This window comes from Mus musculus, chromosome 11 (assembly GCF_000001635.26).
Source record: "Mus musculus strain C57BL/6J chromosome 11, GRCm38.p6 C57BL/6J".
NCBI lineage: Eukaryota > Metazoa > Chordata > Mammalia > Rodentia > Muridae > Mus > Mus musculus.
Window position 1 is genome coordinate 115,877,462 of NC_000077.6, and position 20,223 is coordinate 115,897,684.

Sequence of the window (20,223 nt, forward strand, 5' to 3'; positions counted from 1 at the left end):
TCCTCCCTGGCTGGACTTTGTCCCCTGAGACCATTTGTCCCCTTCTTCTTTACCTCTTCCTGGTGCCCTAGCAGACAGGCAGTGACATCCACAGCCTGGTGACGGTGAGATTGGAGAGGGGGTAGGGGGGTAGGTGAGGTCGGGTGGTGGCACCCTCTGGGTCTATGACATTCTCTCGCTACCATCCTGTCTCCTGGGGACAAGAGGGGACACTGAGCTGCTGAGTTGGGGATGGGCTGCTAGTGGTGTGGGGGCATCAACTCTTGCTGGATCTCTCCCACAGTGTGCCCCTGGCCCGCACAGCGGGGAGCCCTGGGGGAAAGTGTCAAATATGGTGAGTGATCTTGGAAGCGGGTGCGGGAGGTGGGGTGGGGTGGGGGTCCTGTGTGGTGTCAGCCTGGCATAGTATGGGGAAGAGTATGGCACGTAGGATGCCAAACTGTCCCTTGTGTGCCACCTCAGCAGAAGATTGGGACTCTCTCGGTTTTCCTCAGAGGCTCTGGAAACCCGACCATCTGTTTCCAGGATGCATCCTTGTTCTTTAGGGACAGCTGTCATTCTGGAGATTTGGGGAGGGGGTGTGCCCAGTCCTTCTCGGCTGTCCTTTAGTTCCTGATCATTGATTCACTCCACCAGGACCTGGGTCGCTTAGAGATCCCCGCCCAGCTGGCTACTCTGCTGGAGAGGGCGGAAGGTGAGTCCTCTTAGTGTAGAGATGGGGTCCCTTCTGCTGCTCAGCTGGCCTACCACACCTGCCTCTTTCCCTGAGCCACTCACCGGCACTCTGCCAACCTGATGGGAGGAGTGGCAGAACTGAGTGTCCTAGGCTGCCTCTTGTGTTCCTTCCCAGGCCACCAGGCCTTGCTGACGGGGAGCATCACAGAGTCCCTGCCACCTGAGGTCCCCGCCCGGCCCAGCCTGACTCTCCCTCCAGACATTGACCAGTTTCCCTTCTCCAGTTTTGTATCCACCAGCTTTCAGGTGAGTCGCCTCTGGGTTCCTGGCATTCAGAAGCTCCTGTGTAACTCCCACCAGGCACAAACAGGTGTCCACCTTCTCCCAGGACATTCCCGTGGTCAGCAAAGCTGCTTGGGAAACAGTCCTTACCCAGAAGTTTCCAATGCACAGGCTCATTTCGGCCACACCTTTACTGTAACTGTGGGGTTGCCCTACGTTAAAGTTGTGTCCTTAAAGAAGGTTTAACCACCTGGGAAACTTCCCATGCCAGAGGATTAAATATAAAAAGCAGGATTCATAACGGCACGTACAAAAAGATTCTTGTGTTAGTTTATTTACCAATTTTTTTTTTTTTTTTTTTTTTTTTTTTTTGGTTTTTAGAGACAGGGTTTCTCTGTATAGCCCTGGCTGTCCTGGAACTCACTTTGTAGACCAGGCTGGCCTCGAACTCAGAAATTACCAATGTATTTTGATTAATTTATTTATTGATACAGGGTCTCACTGTGTAGCCCTGTTGTCCTAGAACTCACTCTGTAGACCAGACTGGCCTCAAATTCAGAGATCCACCTGCCCCTGCCTCCCAAGTGCTGGCATGAAAGGCATATGTCACACCATGCCCAACCTTATTTTAATAAAGTTAAAGGTGGGGGTCTTAACTTGGGTAGTCCTGGCTGGCCTGGAACTCCTCCCAGAGATCATCAGCCTGTCACTGCTTCCCAAGTGCTGGGATTGAAGGCACAGGGGACTCGTCCTGGCTTGGTGTCCGTTAATGAAAGAATCAAAGGTGGGGAGCTTCTCACTGGGTAAGGCTTCCTGAGCACCCATGTAAGAAGCCAGGGATGACCACGCATGTCTGTAACCCTAGTGTTAGAAAACAGGGGCAGATGAACCCCTGGAATTGCTGGCCAGTAGGCCTATGCAAAACAGCAAGCTTGTCAGTTCCGTAACAGACTATATCAGGGCAAACAAGGAAGAGGACTCGTATTCTTCTGAGTGACACCTACACATGCATGTCCATGTAACACACACGCATGCACGCGCGCACACACACACACACACACACACACACACATGCGCACACACCTTTCCTCTCTGGTCAATTCAGAGGACAAACACTATGACACCCTCCTTCTCTCCAGAAGCCATTTCTGCCTCGACCAGGGCAGCCACTGGACGAGCCCCTGACGCGGTTAGATGGCGAGAACCCTCAGCAGGCTCTGGAGATCAACAGGGTGGTGAGTGACTCCTCCAGGAGGGACAGGGTGGCCACTGTAAGGACGGGCAAGGTGCAGGGGAGCCCTGTGCTTCCTGGCCTGGCTTTTGTGCCCACAGATGCTGCGGCTCCTGGGGGAAGGATCTCTGCAGTCCTGGCAAGAGCAGACCATGGGCACGTTCCTCGTGCAGCAGGCCCAGCGACGGCCGGGACTCCGAGATGAGCTCTTCAGCCAGCTGGTGGCCCAGCTGTGGCGCAACCCAGATGAGCAACAGAATCAGCGTGGCTGGGCCCTAATGGTGATCCTGCTCAGCTCCTTTGCTCCCACACCTGCCCTGGAGAAGCCACTGCTCAAGTAGGAAGCCCAGTGGGTAGGGCCCTGTGAGTGGGACCAGATCCCCCACCAAGCTTGCAGCAGCCCCGCCTTGTCCCCACAGATTTGTATCTGACCAGGCTCCCAGTGGCATGGCAGCCCTGTGCCAGCACAAGCTGTTAGGTGCCCTGGAGCAGACACCGCTGGCTCCCATGGCTTCGAGGTCCCACCCACCCACACAACTTGAGTGGAAGGCTGGTTTACGTCGGGGCCGCATGGCGCTGGATGTGTTCACATTCAACGGTGAGGCCTGCCTCCCTCAGCCAGTGCAGCCAGCCCTGCCCTGGCTCCCTGGTCTCCTCCTGCCTCAGCCATTTTATTGCCCTGCCCTGAGATCCTCATGTCCTAGGTCTGGTGTGGGGACACTAACTGGTTAACTGTCAGGGTGGAGCCCTGTGTCTCTTACCCTCCCTCTAACTGCCCCTCCACAGAGGAAAGCTACTCCGCGGAAGTGGAATCCTGGACCACGGGAGAGCAGTTTGCAGGGTGGATCCTACAGAGCAGGTATGGCAAGCTCAGGGTGGGACAGCGCAGCAGACTGCTGACCGCTGACTGCTGCTCTACTGCATGCCCCTGATGGCCTAGGAATGGATATTGATCCTCAGTGAATAGAAAGAGAAGATTTTAGGGTGGATGGGCTCCAACTGTAGATTTCAGAGAGAAAACAGAGATTTTTTTTTTTTAATGGAAGGGTCTTTTTTCTTTTTTTTTTAAGATTTATTTACTTATTTGTAAGTACACTGTAGCTATCTTCAGACACCCGGGAAGAGGACATCAGATCTCATTACAGATGGTTGTGAGCCACCATGTGGTTGCTGAGATTTGAACTCAGGACCTTTAGAAGAGCAGTCAGTGCTCTTAACCACTGCGCCATCTCTCCAGCCCTGAAAACAGAGATTCTAAATGACGGGCACTGTGACAGCATAAGGCCCAGATCCTAACTCCATAGGCAAGCGGATGGGATATTAGAACTTGGAGATAACCAGAAGGGCTTTGAGGTATAAATAGGAGTCTCAGTCTGAGACTGCTGAGTGAGGTTGAGCTCCTGCCTCACATGTGGGATGAGGACATCATTAGGAAGGGCCCTCTCCCTCAAAGACTGCCCTCCATTCCTGAAGGGTTGTCAGCTACCTATTCCTGATCATCTATCTCCACGTCTCTCTCTTGTCCCACCCAGAGGCCTGGAGGCGCCCCCTCGTGGCTGGTCTGTGTCACTGCATTCTGGGGATGCTTGGCGTGACTTGCCTGGCTGTGACTTTGTGTTGGACCTAATAGGCCAGACTGAGGACTTGGGAGACCCAGCTGGTCCCCACAACTACCCCATCACTCCTCTTGGTTTGTATGTGTCACCCATCTGCCCTGTCCCCAAATGGTAACCCCACAGCCATCCCGCCATCATGCGGTGCATAGATGTTGAAGACTTCTCACCTAACAGTCTGCACTCCTCTTAGTGGTGATGTCCACAGCAGTCCCTTAGCTAGATTCACTCTTTCCCACAGAGCTGAGAGCATCCCTCCAGCCCCTGGTGTCCAGGCTCCTTCCCTGCCCCCAGGACTCCCTCCAGGTCCAGCCCCAATACTGGCCAGCAGCCGCCCTCCGGGTAAGGCACACTGAGGTTGGCAGAGAATGGGCTGGGGTTGGGTTCAGAGGTGGCCTCTCACCCCCATAGATGCAGGAACTTACTCTTGCCCAACAGGCGAGGCCAGTAAGCCTGAGAACCTGGATGGTTTCGTGGACCACCTCTTTGAACCAGCGCTCGCTCCGGGTTTCAGTGTGAGTGGCCTACACACCTTCCCCTTTGCTTTGGGGTTGGGGCCAGGACTGGGGCTGGGGGCCTGTCCAATCCTGTTCCTGCAAGGCTCTAGCTCTGACGGTGCACGTTGTCCCTTCAGGATCTGGAACAAGGCTGGGCCCTGAGCAGACGCATGAAGGGAGGGGGCTCTGTTGGGCCCACCCAGCAGGGCTACCCCATGGGTGAGTAGAGATGGTGTCTCTCTAGGGCCTCCCCGGCCCAGCAGCACAGGCAAGAGTGCTCTGAATCTCCACAGGCAGCTGAGACGGGAGCTTTAGCTAGCACCCCCCCACACACACACACACCCCACATACCCGTGCAGCCAATGCTTTTCTTTTTCCCTGGGGCTGGAGGAAGAAGGAGGTATGTGGGGGTCAAATAGGTCTGGACCTGAGAGACCCTGTTCCCTTAGTGTACCCAGGTATGGTGCAGGCACCTAGCTACCAGCCAGCTATGATACCCGCACCGATGCCCGTCATGCCAGCCATGGGCGCAGTCCCAACCATGCCAGGTGAGGCTGGGTTAAGGGAACCAGGATGGTACCTAGGACCAAGAGATTCAGACCTGGCCGTGGCTCTTACCTGCTCTGGACATCTGCTGTTCTTTATAGCCATGATGGTGCCACCCCAGCCACAGCCTCTGGTGCCCAGTTTGGACTCAAGGCAGCTGGCACTACAGCAGCAAAACTTCATCAACCAGCAGGCGATGATTCTGGTAAGAACTGTGGACGGAGCCGGGCGGTGGTGGCACACGCCTTTAATCCCAGCACTCGGGAGGCAGAGGCAGGAGGATTTCTGAGTTCAGCCTGGTCTACAGAGTGAGTTCCAGGACAGCTAGAGCTATACAGAGAAACCCTGTCTCAAATACAAAACAAAAAACAAAAACAAACAAACAAACAAACAAACAAACAAACAAAAACTGTGGCCAGGCAGTGGGGCTGCCTGGAGCATGTGTGCAGGCATGGAGGTGGGGCCAGCCCATGCTCTTATTGGGCTTGTCTCTCCTTTCCTCAAGGCGCAGCAGATGACCACCCAGGCCATGAGCCTGTCCCTGGAGCAGCAGAATCAGAGACACCAGCACCAAGCTCAGACCTCTGGGGCCACCTCCCAGCCTCCACCCTCAACCACTGCTCCCAAGGCCAAGAAGCCTCCTGCCCCCCAAGAGAAGCCAGAGAGTAACCTAGAGCCTTCGGGTGTTGGCTTGAGAGTAAGAAACCTAGGTTAGGTAGAGCTCTGGGTCAGGTGTGGTCTGGTGTGCGATGGGTGACAGGTAGCTGCCGGACCTATCAAGATGAGACACTGGGAGGGCAGGCAGGATGGGGTCTGAGAAGCTACCAGAAGGGGAAGTCATGAGGACAGGGGCATGGCTGTCTGGGGGAGCTGCTCTTCATTTCTTCCTTCTGCCAGGAGGACACCCCAGAGGAAGCTGAAAGCAAGCCTCAGCGCCCCAAGAGCTTCCAACAGAAACGGGACTATTTCCAGAAGATGGGTAAGGGTGCTCAGGGTGGCAGCCATGTCATTAACGGATGCCTGTAGCCTGGGGAGGGGAGGCTGCACTCTGCTCCTCTGCCAGTGTAGCCGGGTGACAGGGGAGCTGTAAAATGCCATCTGGCATTTTCAGGGCAAGAGCCGATCAGAGTGAAGACGGTGAAACCTCCAGCCAAGGTTCAGATCCCCCAAGAGGAGATGGAGGAGACGGAGGAGGAGGAGGAGGAGACCGCCGGTGGGTGTGGTGGGCTGCGGTCCTGTGCTTCCCGCGGTTCCCGGTTCCCGTGGTCCCTGTCTTCAATCCGCTCCTCTCTTCCCGACAGAGTTGTCCCCTCCTCCTCCCCCTCCCCCGGTTGTGAAGAAGCCGCTGAAGGCAAGCAGGCCCAAAGCCGTAAAGGAAGATGAGGCAGAGCCCGCCCAGGAGGAAGTACCGACCCAGGGCGAGGATCCCCCGGTGCACAGCTCCAACTCCGCACCTCAGCACCCCAAACCCAGCAGGGTACCCCCAGTGCAGAGCTCCAACTCCGCACCTCCACGCCCGCAACCCAGCAGGGAAATCCGAAACATCATCCGAATGTACCAGAGCCGTCCAGGGCCTGTGGCTGTGCCCGTACAACCCACCAGGTAGCCCCTGGGGCCGTGTGACCAGAGCTGTTTCTCTCCTTGGGCAATCGGTCGCTGTGTGCGTTACTAACTTTCTCTCTCTTCCACGAGGCCCATCAAAACTTTTCAGAAGAAAAATGACCCTAAGGATGAGGCTTTGGCTAAGTTAGGGATAAATGGCGTCCACTTGCCCCTATCGGTGAGCCCCGCCCCCCAACCCCCAACCATCCATCTTCTTCAGGGGTCCTGGGCTTCCAGGGTAAACTTGTCCTTGACTTGTGCTGCTCTTGCAGACATCGCCTAACCAAGGGAAGAGCTCTCCACCGGCTGTAGTTCCTCGACCTAAGGCTCGACCTCGTCTTGAGCCTTCCCTATCCATCCAGGAAAAGCAGGGACCCCTTCGGGACTTGTTTGGCCCATGTAGTCCAAACCCACCTACAGCTCCAGCACCCCCGCCTCCACCAGCACTCCCACCGCCTCTGTCTGGGGAGCCCAAGACCCCTTCAGTGGAGTCTCATGGTAAGGAACCCCCTTTCCAGTGTTGAGGCTCTTTGGGTTGGTGGCAGCACTCATGACAGCCTCTTGGGACTCATGGCGGAAGTCATCATCCCCATTTGGCTGAGGCCAGCTGTTTTGGCATCTGGACTTTGGAGCCTTAGAGGCCTGGATTCCTCATTCCTATCCAGGGTAGGGCAGAGGCACCTTGGAGCCTGTCTGGCACTAAAGAACTGACCTTTATAGGGCGTTGTCCTTGATGTAGACCTGACATGTGTTTTGATGGGGGTGGGGGTAGGGGTGGAGACTCAGTGGATGAAGCTAGCATGGTCAGGGACACTGGGAAAAAAAAACTCAGGACCAGAAATGAAGGCAGGATAATGGCAGGAGTCACAGCTGATGTAGTTAGAGGCCGAGAAAAACAGGCCATAATGAGGGTCTCCAGCACCTCAGTCGCAACTCTGTTGGCCCTCATCTTTTTTTTTTTTTTTTTTTTTTTTTTTTTTTTTTTGGTTTTTCGAGACAGGGTTTCTCTGTGTAGTCCTGGCTGTCCTGGAACTCATTCTGTAGACCAGGCTGGCCTCGAACCCAGAAATCCTCCTGCCTCTGCCTCCCAAGTGCTGGGATTAAAGGCGCCCGCCACCATGCCTGGCTCGTTGGCCTTCATTTTAAGGCTCTCCTCTCCCTCTGGCAGCCTTGACAGAGCCCATGGAGGACAAGAACATCTCCACAAAGCTCCTTGTGCCCTCTGGAAGTGTGTGCTTCTCCTATGCCAATGCACCCTGGAAGTTGTTCTTACGCAAGGAGGTGAGCACGGGGGTGGGGCCTCGGGCTTCCGGGGGTGGCTGGGCAGTGGCGGGCTGTGTGAGGTCCTGGCCCAAAAGCCCTGCGCACCTCTTTCCACATGAACCACCTTTTCAAAGCTGGTTTTCTCGGCTGGGCCTGGGAGGACAGAGGTAGGCACGGAAAGACACAGCTTGGTGTGATCTCGGCTCTTTCCTCTGTGTGGCAGGTGTTCTACCCCCGGGAGAACTTCAGTCATCCATACTGCCTCAGTCTCCTCTGCCAGCAGGTGAGGGCATGGCCACGCCCACCAACCGGCCACGCCCATAGATCAACTGCATCCGGGGAACCCTTGCTCAAACCTGGGCCTACTTAACAGCCTGCGAGGGTACTCAGAGAGCACTGCCTTGGTGCAGAGCCCTGCCTCACAGGGTCCTTACAAAATAGGCACGGTGACCAACTTAGTTTTGCAAATGAGAGGGCCAAAGTGTACGTGGCCCAGGCTGTAGCACACACTAGGTGCTTCATAAATGGTCATTACTTGGTCACTTTTGGCAGGGCGGTGTATTTCAGCTGATACACTATGCCGACGGCGGCAGACCATGGTGCCCAAGGAAGGGTTGTGGTGGATGTGGGGTGGGGAAGAAGAGCTCTAGGTTTGGACATAATCCTGGGCTTCAGGAGCCTTCTCCGTTGTCCCCCATCCCTCTGCCTGTCCCTGTGTCCCAAGCCGGATTCAGCTGGCACTGCTGGGTAATATATGCACTGCCACTGGGCCCTGTGCATCGCACACCCATACCACTGTGGGTGAGTTCTGGTCTCCAGACCTGGTCTGACCACCTTGCTCTGCCTGCAGATCCTGCGGGACACCTTCACAGAGTCCTGCACCCGGATCTCACAGGATGAGCGGCACAAAATGAAAGGCCTTCTGGGTATGGGTCCTCAGAGCTGGGGTACGGGGGCTGGCCCTGCCCTTGAGGGGAAGTGTCATGGGAGCAAGGATGTCATGGACCCTCCTGCCCACAGGAGACTTGGAGGTGAGTCTGGAGACCCTTGACATTGTTGAAGACAGCATCAAAAAACGCATCGTGGTCGCTGCTCGGGACAACTGGGCCAATTACTTCTCCCGCATCTTCCCAGTCTCGGTCAGTGGCTCGGGTTTAAGGAGTGTGACTCAGCTCAGCTTTGGGCCGGGAGCGTGACTGACCCACTCGCCTTCCCGACAGGGTGAGAGTGGCAGCGATGTACAGCTGCTGGGTGTGTCTCACCGGGGACTGCGGCTGCTGAAGGTGACCCAAAGCCCGAGCTTCCACCTGGACCAGCTGAAGACACTCTGTTCCTACAGGTGAGCTGGTGCAGAGCCGGGACCGGAGTGTGGCCAGGATCGGTCTCTAGCTGACACTCTGGCTCTGTCCACAGCTATGCTGAAGTCCTGACCGTGCAGTGCAGGGGCAGATCCACCCTGGAGCTGTCCTTGAAGAATGAGCAGCTGATACTGCACACAGCCTGGGCGAGGGCCATCAAGGCCATGGTGGATCTATTTCTGAGTGAACTCAGGAAGGCAAGTGGGGGGGGGGGCTGCCTTGTGCTGCCCGGTGCCCCTGGGTTGAGTTTAAGTCACGGTTCCCGGTACTCCCGAGTTACTGGGTGGGAGGCTGCCCAGGCGGGTAGTAAATAGCTCACCCACCTACCCGCAGGACTCCGGCTATGTCATCGCCCTGCGCAGCTACATCACCGATGACAATAGCCTCCTCAGTTTCCACCGTGGGGACCTCATTAGGTTACTGCCAGTGACCGCTCTGGAACCAGGTATCCCCAGGGCTGGCAGAGGGAGGCTGTCACGGGGAACGAGGGGCAAGGCGAGGTAGGTGAGCTGTCGTTTGGGAATGCCTTCTAGGCTGGCAGTTCGGTTCTGCCGGGGGCCGCTCCGGACTCTTTCCCGATGACGTGGTGCAGCCAGCTGCTGCCCCCGACCTCTCCTTTTCCCTGGGAAAGAGAAACAGCTGGCAACGCAAGAGTAAGCTGGGGCCAGCTCAGGAGGTGAGGAAGACAGAAGAGGTGAAGTGATACAGGCCTAACTTGGAGACTGAGAAGGAAAGAGCAGGGTTGCTTCGGGTGTTGTCCACTTCCTGTCCTGGTGGCCAGGGCTCAATGTGTTCCTGTCCTTTACCATCTCCTGACTTTTTGCCATTTGTGAGACTGTAAGTCACACCCTCTAACTCTGGTACTTAGTTCAGTGTCTCCATAGAGGATGCTTAATAAATAACCTTGGTTTTCCTGGTTTCTGGTGTCACTCCTCTTGGGTCTAATGGGTATGGGGACCAGGGCCTGAGAGTGAGTATTGGGCCTCTGGGCTAGATGGTGGGTACTGGGGTGGTACCAAATTTCCTGTGCTCCCAGCGCCCCACCCATCCCAGGAAACAAGAACCCAGTGAAGACTCGGAGGCCACCTCCTTTACAACCTACAGCTCTTTGTCTGCCGACCCCCACAACTACACCATGCAGGAATTTGCCCTGCGCTATTTCCGGAAGCCTCATACCTGGTGAGTGCCCTGAGCCAGTCCCTGTGCCTGTCTGTCCTCGGCTTTCCCCAATAAAAGTCCCACGGCGTCACCAGGTCATTGGTCTTACCGTGGGCTTCATGACCTGGGACAAGGGCAAGACCAAGCAAGCAGGGCTATTTTTCCCTCTGCCCTCTACAGGCTGACCCAGATGAGTAGAGACACCAAAGAGAAAGCTGCCATCAACCTGATCCAGTACACTAAGGCAAGGGGCCTGGTGGGGGAGGCGTCTGGCCCTAGGATCTGCCTTCTGACTCCCATGGCCTTAGATGACAGCTAAGACTCTCTGGCCACAGGACCCCATCCAGGAATCCCTTACCAGCTTCTGCAATGGGGACACAAACAGTAAAGCTGTGGCTGGCTTCAAGGGTAAGTGGCTGCAGGCGGTGGCCTTGGTCCCCATGTGCACAGTGCTTTGGACCTGGGCACCCGGCTCCCCTCTCACATTGAGCTCTCCCCGGATCTGCCCATCTGCCAGTTTGGGAAGTCTGCCCCACCAGCCTGTGTTTCCATCCATGGGCTGTGTAGCATCTGGGGCAGCCGCTGACACTGGCACCCTCGGGGTTTCCCTAAGTCTGTTTCCTCCTGTCTGCCCTGGTGTGTCTGGAGAGGAAGGCATCAGATATTAGGCCTTATGAGGTGGCACTGCCAGGCCCTGCTAACTGTGCTCCACATCCTGCCTGCAGCTCTGATGCAGTTTATGGGGGACCAGCCTAAGCCCCGGGGCAAGGACGAGCTGAGTCTGCTCTATGAGCTGCTGAAGGTAAGCAAGGACTGTGTGCCAAGACCTGGAGGAGCCTTCCTGCCTGCCTGCCTTCCTGCCTTCCTGCCTTCCTGCCTTCCTGCCTTCCTTCCTTCCTTCCTTCCTGACTCCTGCCTGCCTGCCTGACAGCCAGCCTGCCTTCCTGCCTTTCTCCTGCCTGCCTTCCTCCTGCCTGCCTGTCTTCCTCCCCTACCCCTACCCAGCGTCCAAATTTTTTCAAAATACTTTCTTTTCTTTTTCTATTTTTTGTTTTTTTTTTGGGGGGGGTCTTTGAAAGATTTATTTTATTTTTTTTTATGTATATGAGTGCACTGTAGCTGTACAGATAGTTGTAAGCCGTGATATGATTGTGCTGTTGCCGACCCGACCCTTAAGTTCTAGGAACTTAAGGAGGAAAGGAAGTTACTGTGATGACCCCAGGCGAGGGAGGGTGAGGCCTGGGCCCAGAGGCAGCAGCAAAGAGGGAAGAGGCAGGGGTCGGGGTGGGGATGTCATAGAGCTTACTGTGGGTGTGAAGCCAGAGAGCAGAGACCAGCCTTAGTGAACAGGTCTGGGCTGGCAGAGGATCTGTGTTAGACATGGGAGTTGTAAAGTTCCTGATTTCTGAATGGGAGAGACTCTAGACTGGAGGCAGGGGCTGAACTAGCTGGGAGAGCTGGAGCGGCCAAAGGCGTACAACAGAGGCCAAAGGCATGCAGCAGGGACAGGCAAGAGTGAGCAAAGGTAACCAAGAGTGTTCAGAGAGGCAAGTTAAAGGGTAGTTGTCACAGCTGCCTCTTTCGCCACAGTGCTAGAGAGCACTTGGTTAGCACTGTTAAATCTTGTTTATTCTGTGCGTGCGCCCCAGGGCTCGAGGACAACCTGTGGAGGACCTGGTCTCGCCTTCCACCATGTCAATTACTGGGACAGGAATTGGTCAGGAATGTCCTCATACCCACTGAGCCATTTTGCCAGCTGCTTAGCATTCTTTTGAAGATTTAATCATGTGACTTATGTGTGCCCACACATGCAGGTGACAGCAGAGGCTAGAAGAGAGGGTGTTAGGTCCCCTGAGGCTGGAGTTCTAGGTGATCTGCCTGAAGCAGGCACTAGGAACTGCACTCTAGTCTTCTACAGACAGGAGCAGCAAGAGCTCTTAACTGGGCCCTCTCCAGCCCCACTGTCTAACATCCTGAAGATCCTGGGTTCCATCTCCAATTGAGTGTAAAAATAAGTGACCAGTTGGGCTGGGCAAAAGCTGGCAGCTGTTGAGGGTAAAGAGAAGAGGTGACTCCTGGGATGTCACCTTCACTCAGGCTCCAGGCAGCCATCACTCCCAGCAGCCCCCTGGGCTCCGCTGGCCTGCCTCTGCCTTACCCACTCTTCCCATTCCCACAGCTGTGCCAAGATGACCTTAGGGACGAGATGTACTGCCAGGTCATCAAGCAAGTCACAGGACACCCCCAGCCGTGAGTGGGGCTTGTGGGATAGGTAGGGACTCAGGTGGGACCAGCACTGTGGTTGGCCAGCCTGAAGCCCAGCTCTGCCCTGCAGAAAGCACTGTGCTCTGGGCTGGAGCGTCCTCAGCCTCTTCACAGGCTTCTTTGCACCATCGACCACGCTGATGCCCTATGTGACCAAGTTCCTGCAGGATTCCAGCCCCAGTGAAGGTGCCTGGGATGGGAAGAGGGATGTCCAGGGTTGAGAATGCCCTGCCCCACAAAGGGCTTGGACACATCCATGACCTCCATCATTCTGGCTCTCTGCAGAGTTGGCCAGGAGGAGCCAGGAGAACCTCCAGCGCACAGTTAAATATGGGGGACGCCAGCAGCTGCCGTTACCTGGTGAAATGAATGCTTTTCTGGTACTAGGAGTGGACAGATGGGCCTTTCAGGACTCTCCTATAATGGGGTGGGGTGGTGGTGCTGACAGGGGAACAGGGACCTCTGATTGCTGAAGACTAACCTTACAACTTACCCAACAGAAAGGGCAAGCAGTTCGTTTGCTTCTAATTCACCTGCCTGGGGGTGTGGACTACAGGACGAATTCACAGACATTCACAGTGAGTGGGGGCTACCAGGGAAAGGGGCTTCCTGCCTATGCTCTGGGCTCCAGTCTCCATCATCATGGCCTGTCCATGCGCCCAGGTGGCAGGGGAAGTGCTAGAGGAGCTGTGTGGACAGATGGGCATCACAGACTTGGAAGAAGTGCAGGAATTTGCCCTCTTTCTCATCAAAGGAGAAGGTGAGCCCAGGGGCCGGGATAGCCTTACCTGCCCAGACCACTGTCAATGCCACAGAAACGCAGATTCTGTGCTGTGTCTGTGGACAGTGCTGGCATGGGTCCCCTATACAGGTGAGCTGGTTCGGCCGCTGTCACCCCATGAGTACATCAACAATGTGGTGACGGACCAGGACATGAGCCTTCACAGCCGACGGCTTGGTTGGGAGACTCCACTGCATTTTGATCACTCCACCTACACGGAAACCCACTATGGCCAGGTCAGACCCCCCTGCCCGGAAACTGCTGTGCAGTGCCAGTCTGGGCAACCTTTAGACTCCCCTCTCTACAATGACGCTCTGTGACAAGAGAAGCCACCAGCTGCTGGGGAGGTTGTGACACAGACCTCCCCCCCAGGTGCTTCGGGACTACCTGCAAGGGAAGCTGATAGTCAGCACCCAGGCAGAGGCTCTACTTGCCCAGCTTGCTGCCTTCCAACACTTCGACAAAACCGGAACTTCTAGTCCTCCATCAGAGTGAGTGGACCCAGCTCAGCCCCTCCCCCACACCTAAAGGTGGCTCCTGCCTACCCCCTTCAGAGCCAAGACCCCTTCTCTCAGCCTATCCCGACCCTGACCAGACTGACCCGGAGTAGAAATACCTCTCTTCCTGCCCCTCCCCAACGTGCTCCTGAACAAGGCCCCAGGGTCATTATCCGGAATAGGTGCCAGGCATTATCTGGCACTGCATGCTCCACCCCGCACCAGGTGGTCCATGCCCACAGGCCGAAATGACCCTGGCTCTGTACCTTAGGCAAGAGCTGCTGTCTTATATTCCCAAGCCACTGCAATGGCAGGTGAACACAGCCAACATAAAGAGCTTGGTGACCCAGGAGCTGAGGCAGATGCAAGGGTACAGCAAGCAGAGAGCACAGATTGGCTTTATAGGTAGGTCTGCATCAAGATCTATGTATCAAGGGCCTGCTGCCTGTGATGGTCAAGGTCCAGGAGGGGAGGGGTGGAGGTGGGAAGGCGAGGAGGCCTCTATCTTGCATGGTAAAGTGGGGTAGGTCCCAGAGATCAGCAGCCGAGACCCTTGCCCTGGTCTCTACCTGCAGAGAGCACAGCGCAGCTGCCCCTCTTTGGCTACACTGTGTACGTAGTGCTGAGAGTGAGTAAGCTGGCCCTCCCTGGACCAGGCCTCCTGGGGCTGAACCGTCAGCACCTGGTCCTCATGGACCCCAGCTCTCAGGTAGGCAGAGGCCTGTTCTTGTGCTGGCTGGAACCCCGTCATTCCTCATACAGTTCATTGCTAACCCCTCCACCCGGGGAACCAATCTCCGGTCTGTTTGCTGCCCCAGGAACTCTGCTGCTCTGTCATGCTAAAAGACCTGAAGCAGCTCCACCTGCTGAGCCCACTGCAGGAGGACGGGCCCCCTGGCCTAGAACTCAACTATGGCTCTGTTGACAACCCCCAGACCATCTGGTTGGAGTTGCCACAGGTGAGTGGCCAAGCCTGAGGCCCCCAGGAAGGAAGAGTGTGTATTCACTGAGGTGGTGGGGGTGGAGCTACACTGAGCCCTGTCTGCCCCGCAGGCCCAGGAGCTGCAGCACACCATCATCTTCCTGCTGGGCAGCATGTCCACTCAGTGGCCAGGTCTCCTCTGAGGAGTGGAGATAAGGCAGCGGTCTCTCACTGGGCAGTCTGCCTTAGTCCTGCTCTGAATCCGCTGCACAACCCCCCACCCCACGTGGAGGCCAAAAGGCAAAGTTGTGTCACCTGGGAGAATAGGCAGACACATCCCCTCTGGGGTGGACTGCAACAGGAGTTGGGGCATTTGCTGGCTAGCCCCAGGGAAAATGCCCACCCAGCTCGAAAGCGGCACAAGTAAAACACCCAAGAAAAGATTGTGTGTGAGCATGTGTCTCCACCGGAGGACTTTATTCTCGCAAATGGCTCACTTGTGCCTGGCCTTCCCGACCAGCAGAGCTCAGGGCTTGGAGAACGGCTGCTTCTCTCCCAGAGAGCTCTGCTAGAACAAGGCCTACTGCCTGGCATCTCCTGGAAGAGGGCAGTGGAGGACTGGAATGGGCATCACCCTGATAGAGAACTTAGGTACAAGACAGGAGGCCCATTGGTTCTCCCAGCCCACCCCCACCTGGCAGCGGCCATATTATCTGGACCTTCTCATCTAGGGACCTGGATAGGAAGGCAGGAGAAGCGGGGTTTAAATGGGAGGGTGGTCTGACCTCTGACCTTCCACTTCATTTGGGTGTCTAGTAACACCTCCAAAGTGAGGTTTGGGCATGGGAAGAAAGACCCTGAGAAAGCTGGTGCCTGTGGCAAGGAGGGCTGCCCAGCCAGCTGCACTCATCGCTGTGGGCCACGCAGGCTGTGCCAGTCAGCTTCACTCTCACAGCGGGCACGATTGTGGAAGAACTGCTTGATGAGGCTCTGGGCCTCTTCCTTCACTGCAGAAGGGTAGGGGACACAGGAGAAGGTAAGGACCCGTGTCTGGGCAGCATCCCCTCCCTCTGCACAGTGCCCTCTGGCCCTGGCCCAGCATCCTCACCACTCCTTCCAGGAGAGAGCTGCTGAGCCAGCAAATGTGAGAGGTGGCGGGCAAAGCCCTTAAACAGGTCCTGGAGACAAAGGGAAAAGAGGAGCCGCAGTTACTTGCCACCACGGGCAAGGCAGGTCTAGAGTGGGCAGCAGCTGCTCTACCTTACTTCATTCAGGGGTTCACAGTCCTCGCCAGCCCAACCTCCCCTGCACTGACCCGAGTATTCCAGGCCTACTCACCCTACCTTGGATATAAACCTGCCCTCCTTGTAGAAGGGGGTCAGGTGCCTGACCACAATGTCTGCGGCCTCCCTCAGGGAGGTGCCAGATGCTGAGAGCTGGCAGGGTTCTTGAGCCACTTTGTTTTCAGTGCTGCGATCACTGGCCAAGGTACTGTCCTTGGCCTCAGCCAAGATGGAGGACTTGGTTGAGGGGCGAAGCCTCTTTTGAGCCCTTCTCTCTGGGTTGCCCTGTAGAAGGCCACAGCACATGGGGTTACTTTTGGGGTCCCCTTTACTGGCGCTGTCCCCTCTTCTTGAAGGAAGCCTACACCTTAGCACCATGTGCCTTTCTCCAGCCCGCCCACCTGCTGCTGGAGTATGAGAAGTGATTTTCCCCGAACCCTTGACCAGGGCAGGGCAGCTCCCTGCCTCCCCGCCAGTCTCCTCTTTCCCCTAAGCTCCCAGCCCTACAGTACCTGCTGTGGTCTGGGCCGCTTCTCTGCCTGGGTTTCCTTTAGAGGGCTAGGCTGACCTTCAGGGAAGCTCTGGTCTCTGAGTGAGCAGGTGCTAGCCGGAGGGGAAAAGGCACCAGAAGTCTGAGTCTAGCCATGCTCTCAACCCAGGCACCCAGCAGGGCCCACTGTGGAATGGGCTTCAAGCTTCACAGGCCCAAGTGGCACAGGGGTCAGATGCTGCCATAAGAACTGTGAGGATTCCCTGACACCCAAACTCTTACCTTGGCCTCTCCCTGGGACCCTCAGTCTGAAATACAGCAACCAAATGTCCCTGAGCTCCAACCTCTTGTGTGCACTTCCCTGGGACATCCCCACAGGAGGGGCTGGCATCTTCTGATCTTGGAACTGAAGCAGGGAGAGGTGGAGATTCTGTCCTCTGACAGAGGAATCGAGTGATATTCTGGGAATCCTTGCGGGCTGCTGTGGCTAGGAGCTGTTGTTTCTTGCTGGCTCTAGCTTTGGCACTGCCCTGGGAAGACCCTTTCGTCTTCTTCTCAGGCGAGGGGTCCCCACAATTAACACTGCTTCCTAGAGCCTTTTCTTGGTACCCAGGGTGGGGCTTGCTCCTGTCTTCATCTTGAAGGTCACAGACCCAGCCTGGGGGCTCCTGTCCACCCTCTAGCATAGCCTCTGGGGCTTGCTTCTGGGAGTGAGACTTCCCCAACAGTTCTGTGGCTGTCTGGAATGAGCAGGGGCCTTTGGAGAAGCCAGCTCCTACTCTCTTGGGTTTGAGCTGTGAGGAGAAAGAAGAAGTCACAAGGCTTAGAACCCCAGACCTCCTTGAGGGCAGCTGTGGCTGTGGTGAGAGGTTCTCAGTAATGTGAGAAGCTGAACAAGGCACACTGGGGACCAGGCTGATGGGAGAAGAGGGCCGACTGGCAGATGACACACAGGAGGCAGAGCACCGCTACTCAATGACCCTTTCTGACATCTGGGAGAGGAGAAGTCTGTCCCACTAGAGGGCAGTGGAGTCTTCCCTGAACCTAGGCTAGTGGGTCCCTGCTGCTCACCGAGTACACATGTGAGGTTGGCGGGATGTCATAGTCACTGGGCTCCGAGAACTCAGCTGCGGCCCCACAGCTCTTGGTGCCGCTTTCCATGTCATAGAGCTGACCATCCTTGGAGGCTTTGTGGATCTCGGCCACCTAAAGAGGAACAGGCAGGGAGACCATGGCACTCACAAGCTACTGCTTAACCCTATCCCGACCCTCCAATCCTGCCCTGCTTATCAGATGCGGGGTGTGTGTGTGTGTTGGGGGGGCCTGAGTTCCCACTGGGATGGCCACACCTCCAGTCAGCAGATGAGCTTTACTGGTGTCAGTGGCTCCAGGGCCAGCAGGCTGGCAGATGGCCTCTGAGTATGAAGAGGCCACCGTGCCTTATCCTAATCCCATGAGCGCGTACTACCTGCCTTGCACCCTTGGCTTACCTTCTTCAGGACACTGGCCTTGTACAGATTGACCATCTTGGCATTCCGGAATGTCTCATGCTCCAGTTCCACAGCCTTGGCCTGCAGGTCAGCTCTGTGGGAAGAAACAAGCACAGGAGAGCAGGCGGGGCTCGTGAGGATGGGCACATGGACTCGGCTGAGAATCCTCTAGGAGCCCTGCGGCTTACTGTCTGTCCTTTAGCAGCCTCTGATGCACACCCAGTAGGGCTGTAAGGAGTGGGACCCATGGGACACCACTGCAGAGGCATCCTCTGGAGGAGAGGAGGCCTCTCCCTCTCTCCCTCCCTCAGAGGACGCCTTGCTCCCTGCCCTGGTGACCTCGGCACGCTCACCCATGAGTGGAGCCTGCAGCCTGATGGTTACTGATCAGAGCCTCCTCCAGAAGTCGCAGGCAGTGCTCACGGGCCTATGAGAGTGAAGTCATGGTCACCCCCCCTCAGCGGCAGGGAGGGGCCCTGAGGGCAAGTGAAGAGCTGCCCCTCTCTTACCTTCACTGTGAGCTTCGGGATCTTCCTGCTTGAAGCCTCTCTCAGGGGACAGTCTTCATCTGAGAAAAGGGAGGGGAAGGCTCTCCATCTGAGCAGCTCCTGGAAGCCTTACCGAGCCCCCCACGGTCTACCCCCAGGCACAACACCCAAGCCCCCGGAGCATTTCTGCACTAACCTGGGGGCGTGAATTCTTCTATCTTGGGCTCTTTGCCCTGAAAGATAGTCAGCAGGAGGGACATGAGACATCCTATCCTGCTGCAAGGCTGGAGAAGGGACTGAGAGGTGGTACTCAGGGGACCATCCAAACCCTGCATGGGCCACTGTGCTGTTTTTTGTTTTTTGGGGGGGCAGTGCATTTCAGACAGAGTTCTGCTATGTAGTCAGTCTCTGGCCTTGTACTCCAGCCTCTGCCTCCTAAGTGCTAGGACTGGAGTCATGTGTCACCACGCTGGCTTAGGCTTTTTGTTAACTTGATAGAAACTAGAGTCGTCTGGGAAGACGGATCCTCAGCTGAGGAACTGCCTCCCGGCAGACTGGTCTGTGGGGACATTTTCCTGATGGACGTGTAAGGGCCCAGGTTACTATGGGCTGTGGTAAGTGGTCCTGGTTGTAGAGGACAGCAAACTGAGCAAGGGAACAGCACTCTTCCACGGTCTCTGCCTCAATTCTGCCTCCAGGTCCCTGCTGGAGCTCCTGCCCCGACTTCCCCTGATGCTGCACTGTGATGTGGAAGTGTCAAGCAAATAAACCCTCTCCTTCCCATGTCGCTTTTGGTCACACATGGTGTTTTCTCATAGCAATAGTAACCAAATAGAGCCACTGAGCCCCCATCAAGGCCTCTGCCCCCTTTACCTTGCGCAGGCTCATCTGTTTCTGATAGAAAAGATTCCATTCCCGCTTGTGGGCCTCATCTCTGCCCTCATCACCGCTACCTCCAGAACCTTCATCATACCTAAAGGACAGGCTAGGTGAGAGCAGCCATGCAGGGGCTCTGTCCTTCCCGACCTGACGGGACAGTGATGTGCTGGCCCCAGGGAGATCATGTGTCGCACTGCAGGAAGGCCACCTTTGGCCTGGCTAGTACAGTGGAATGACTATGCGTTTGATGGCTTCTTACCTGCTGAAGCCACCATAGCCCCTGCGGCCTCCCTCATACAGCTCAGGATCGAAGCCATTCCCCTGTGAGGGCCCGATGCAGGTCTTGCTCCAGCTGCTGCTGCGCTCCAGGGCATCCAGCTTCTTCGTTATGGCTGCAGGATTCTGGCAGTAGTCACAGCCTTTGGCGCAGGCGGGGGGTGCATCCCCAAAGTACTTAGCAATGGCAGCATGGCGGCACCTAGAACAGGCAGTGAGTGCCGAGGGGCTGAGGGGCTGAGGTGGCTAGTGTTGGCTCATCCTGTCTCCAAGCACTGAGTCACTCACTATCCAGCACCACACTCCATATCTTTCCAAAGCCTTTTTTGGTTTATTTTATGTGTATCAGGAGGTCAGGAGAGTGTCAGATCACCTGGAACTTGTTATGGATGGTTGTGAGCCACCGTGAGGTGCTGAGAACTGAACCCAGGGGCCTCTGTGAATACAGTCTATGCTCTCAACCTCTGAGCATCCCCCAGTCTCTGTCCTGTACCCTTTTATCCACAGGGCGTGGGAAGCATCATCTGGTGCTGCCCATGGCCGAGCCGGGGCCAGGGAGGTGAAGCAGTTTCCCTACAGGTCTGTAACATATGAGCCTCAGTCTGTTTGGTTACCTGTAAGCTCTAG

The 20,223-nt window shown here is 56.2% G+C and overlaps 2 protein-coding genes across 12 annotated transcripts in view; one reads left to right on the forward strand and one right to left on the reverse strand.

The window, feature by feature from the left end:
- Myo15b (myosin XVB) overlaps positions 1–15,156 on the forward strand; it is a 34,693-nt gene extending 19,537 nt beyond the window's left edge. The window contains exons 22-64 of the mRNA NM_001384233.1: positions 218–245; positions 495–517; positions 637–694; positions 851–981; positions 2,097–2,192; positions 2,290–2,525; positions 2,608–2,786; positions 2,975–3,047; positions 3,721–3,882; positions 4,043–4,143; positions 4,240–4,316; positions 4,436–4,517; positions 4,748–4,846; positions 4,946–5,049; positions 5,350–5,541; positions 5,742–5,823; positions 5,956–6,057; positions 6,146–6,446; positions 6,537–6,624; positions 6,719–6,944; positions 7,615–7,727; positions 7,933–7,992; positions 8,560–8,635; positions 8,730–8,848; positions 8,930–9,048; positions 9,123–9,264; positions 9,401–9,512; positions 9,601–9,743; positions 10,104–10,246; positions 10,406–10,469; positions 10,561–10,633; positions 10,951–11,027; positions 12,405–12,475; positions 12,561–12,676; positions 12,776–12,870; positions 12,991–13,068; positions 13,154–13,250; positions 13,362–13,507; positions 13,644–13,762; positions 14,040–14,173; positions 14,344–14,477; positions 14,587–14,727; positions 14,822–15,156. Of these exons, the coding sequence (NP_001371162.1) occupies positions 218–245; positions 495–517; positions 637–694; positions 851–981; positions 2,097–2,192; positions 2,290–2,525; positions 2,608–2,786; positions 2,975–3,047; positions 3,721–3,882; positions 4,043–4,143; positions 4,240–4,316; positions 4,436–4,517; positions 4,748–4,846; positions 4,946–5,049; positions 5,350–5,541; positions 5,742–5,823; positions 5,956–6,057; positions 6,146–6,446; positions 6,537–6,624; positions 6,719–6,944; positions 7,615–7,727; positions 7,933–7,992; positions 8,560–8,635; positions 8,730–8,848; positions 8,930–9,048; positions 9,123–9,264; positions 9,401–9,512; positions 9,601–9,743; positions 10,104–10,246; positions 10,406–10,469; positions 10,561–10,633; positions 10,951–11,027; positions 12,405–12,475; positions 12,561–12,676; positions 12,776–12,870; positions 12,991–13,068; positions 13,154–13,250; positions 13,362–13,507; positions 13,644–13,762; positions 14,040–14,173; positions 14,344–14,477; positions 14,587–14,727; positions 14,822–14,893 (4,884 nt within the window). The 3' untranslated portion in view covers positions 14,894–15,156. The remainder of the gene's footprint in view (positions 1–217; positions 246–494; positions 518–636; positions 695–850; positions 982–2,096; positions 2,193–2,289; positions 2,526–2,607; positions 2,787–2,974; positions 3,048–3,720; positions 3,883–4,042; positions 4,144–4,239; positions 4,317–4,435; positions 4,518–4,747; positions 4,847–4,945; positions 5,050–5,349; positions 5,542–5,741; positions 5,824–5,955; positions 6,058–6,145; positions 6,447–6,536; positions 6,625–6,718; positions 6,945–7,614; positions 7,728–7,932; positions 7,993–8,559; positions 8,636–8,729; positions 8,849–8,929; positions 9,049–9,122; positions 9,265–9,400; positions 9,513–9,600; positions 9,744–10,103; positions 10,247–10,405; positions 10,470–10,560; positions 10,634–10,950; positions 11,028–12,404; positions 12,476–12,560; positions 12,677–12,775; positions 12,871–12,990; positions 13,069–13,153; positions 13,251–13,361; positions 13,508–13,643; positions 13,763–14,039; positions 14,174–14,343; positions 14,478–14,586; positions 14,728–14,821) is intronic.
- Recql5 (RecQ protein-like 5) overlaps positions 15,134–20,223 on the reverse strand; it is a 40,920-nt gene continuing 35,830 nt past the window's right edge. For 5 of the 11 annotated variants that reach the window (XM_006532359.4, XM_006532358.4, XM_006532360.3 and 2 more), the window contains 12 exons: positions 19,580–19,798; positions 19,315–19,414; positions 18,638–18,674; positions 18,463–18,521; positions 18,307–18,380; positions 17,954–18,047; positions 17,535–17,669; positions 16,746–17,257; positions 16,486–16,576; positions 16,034–16,258; positions 15,799–15,868; positions 15,139–15,697 (listed from right to left, as the gene is read on the reverse strand). In XM_006532359.4, the coding sequence (XP_006532422.1) occupies positions 15,597–15,697; positions 15,799–15,868; positions 16,034–16,258; positions 16,486–16,576; positions 16,746–17,257; positions 17,535–17,669; positions 17,954–18,047; positions 18,307–18,380; positions 18,463–18,521; positions 18,638–18,674; positions 19,315–19,414; positions 19,580–19,798 (1,717 nt within the window). In that variant the 3' untranslated portion in view covers positions 15,139–15,596. Of the gene's footprint in view, positions 15,698–15,798; positions 15,869–16,033; positions 16,259–16,485; positions 16,577–16,745; positions 17,258–17,534; positions 17,670–17,951; positions 18,048–18,306; positions 18,381–18,462; positions 18,522–18,637; positions 18,675–19,314; positions 19,415–19,579; positions 19,799–20,223 lie in introns of those variants that run through there. The other 6 variants (XM_006532361.4, NM_130454.2, XR_003949326.1 and 3 more) reach the window with 5 other exon arrangements.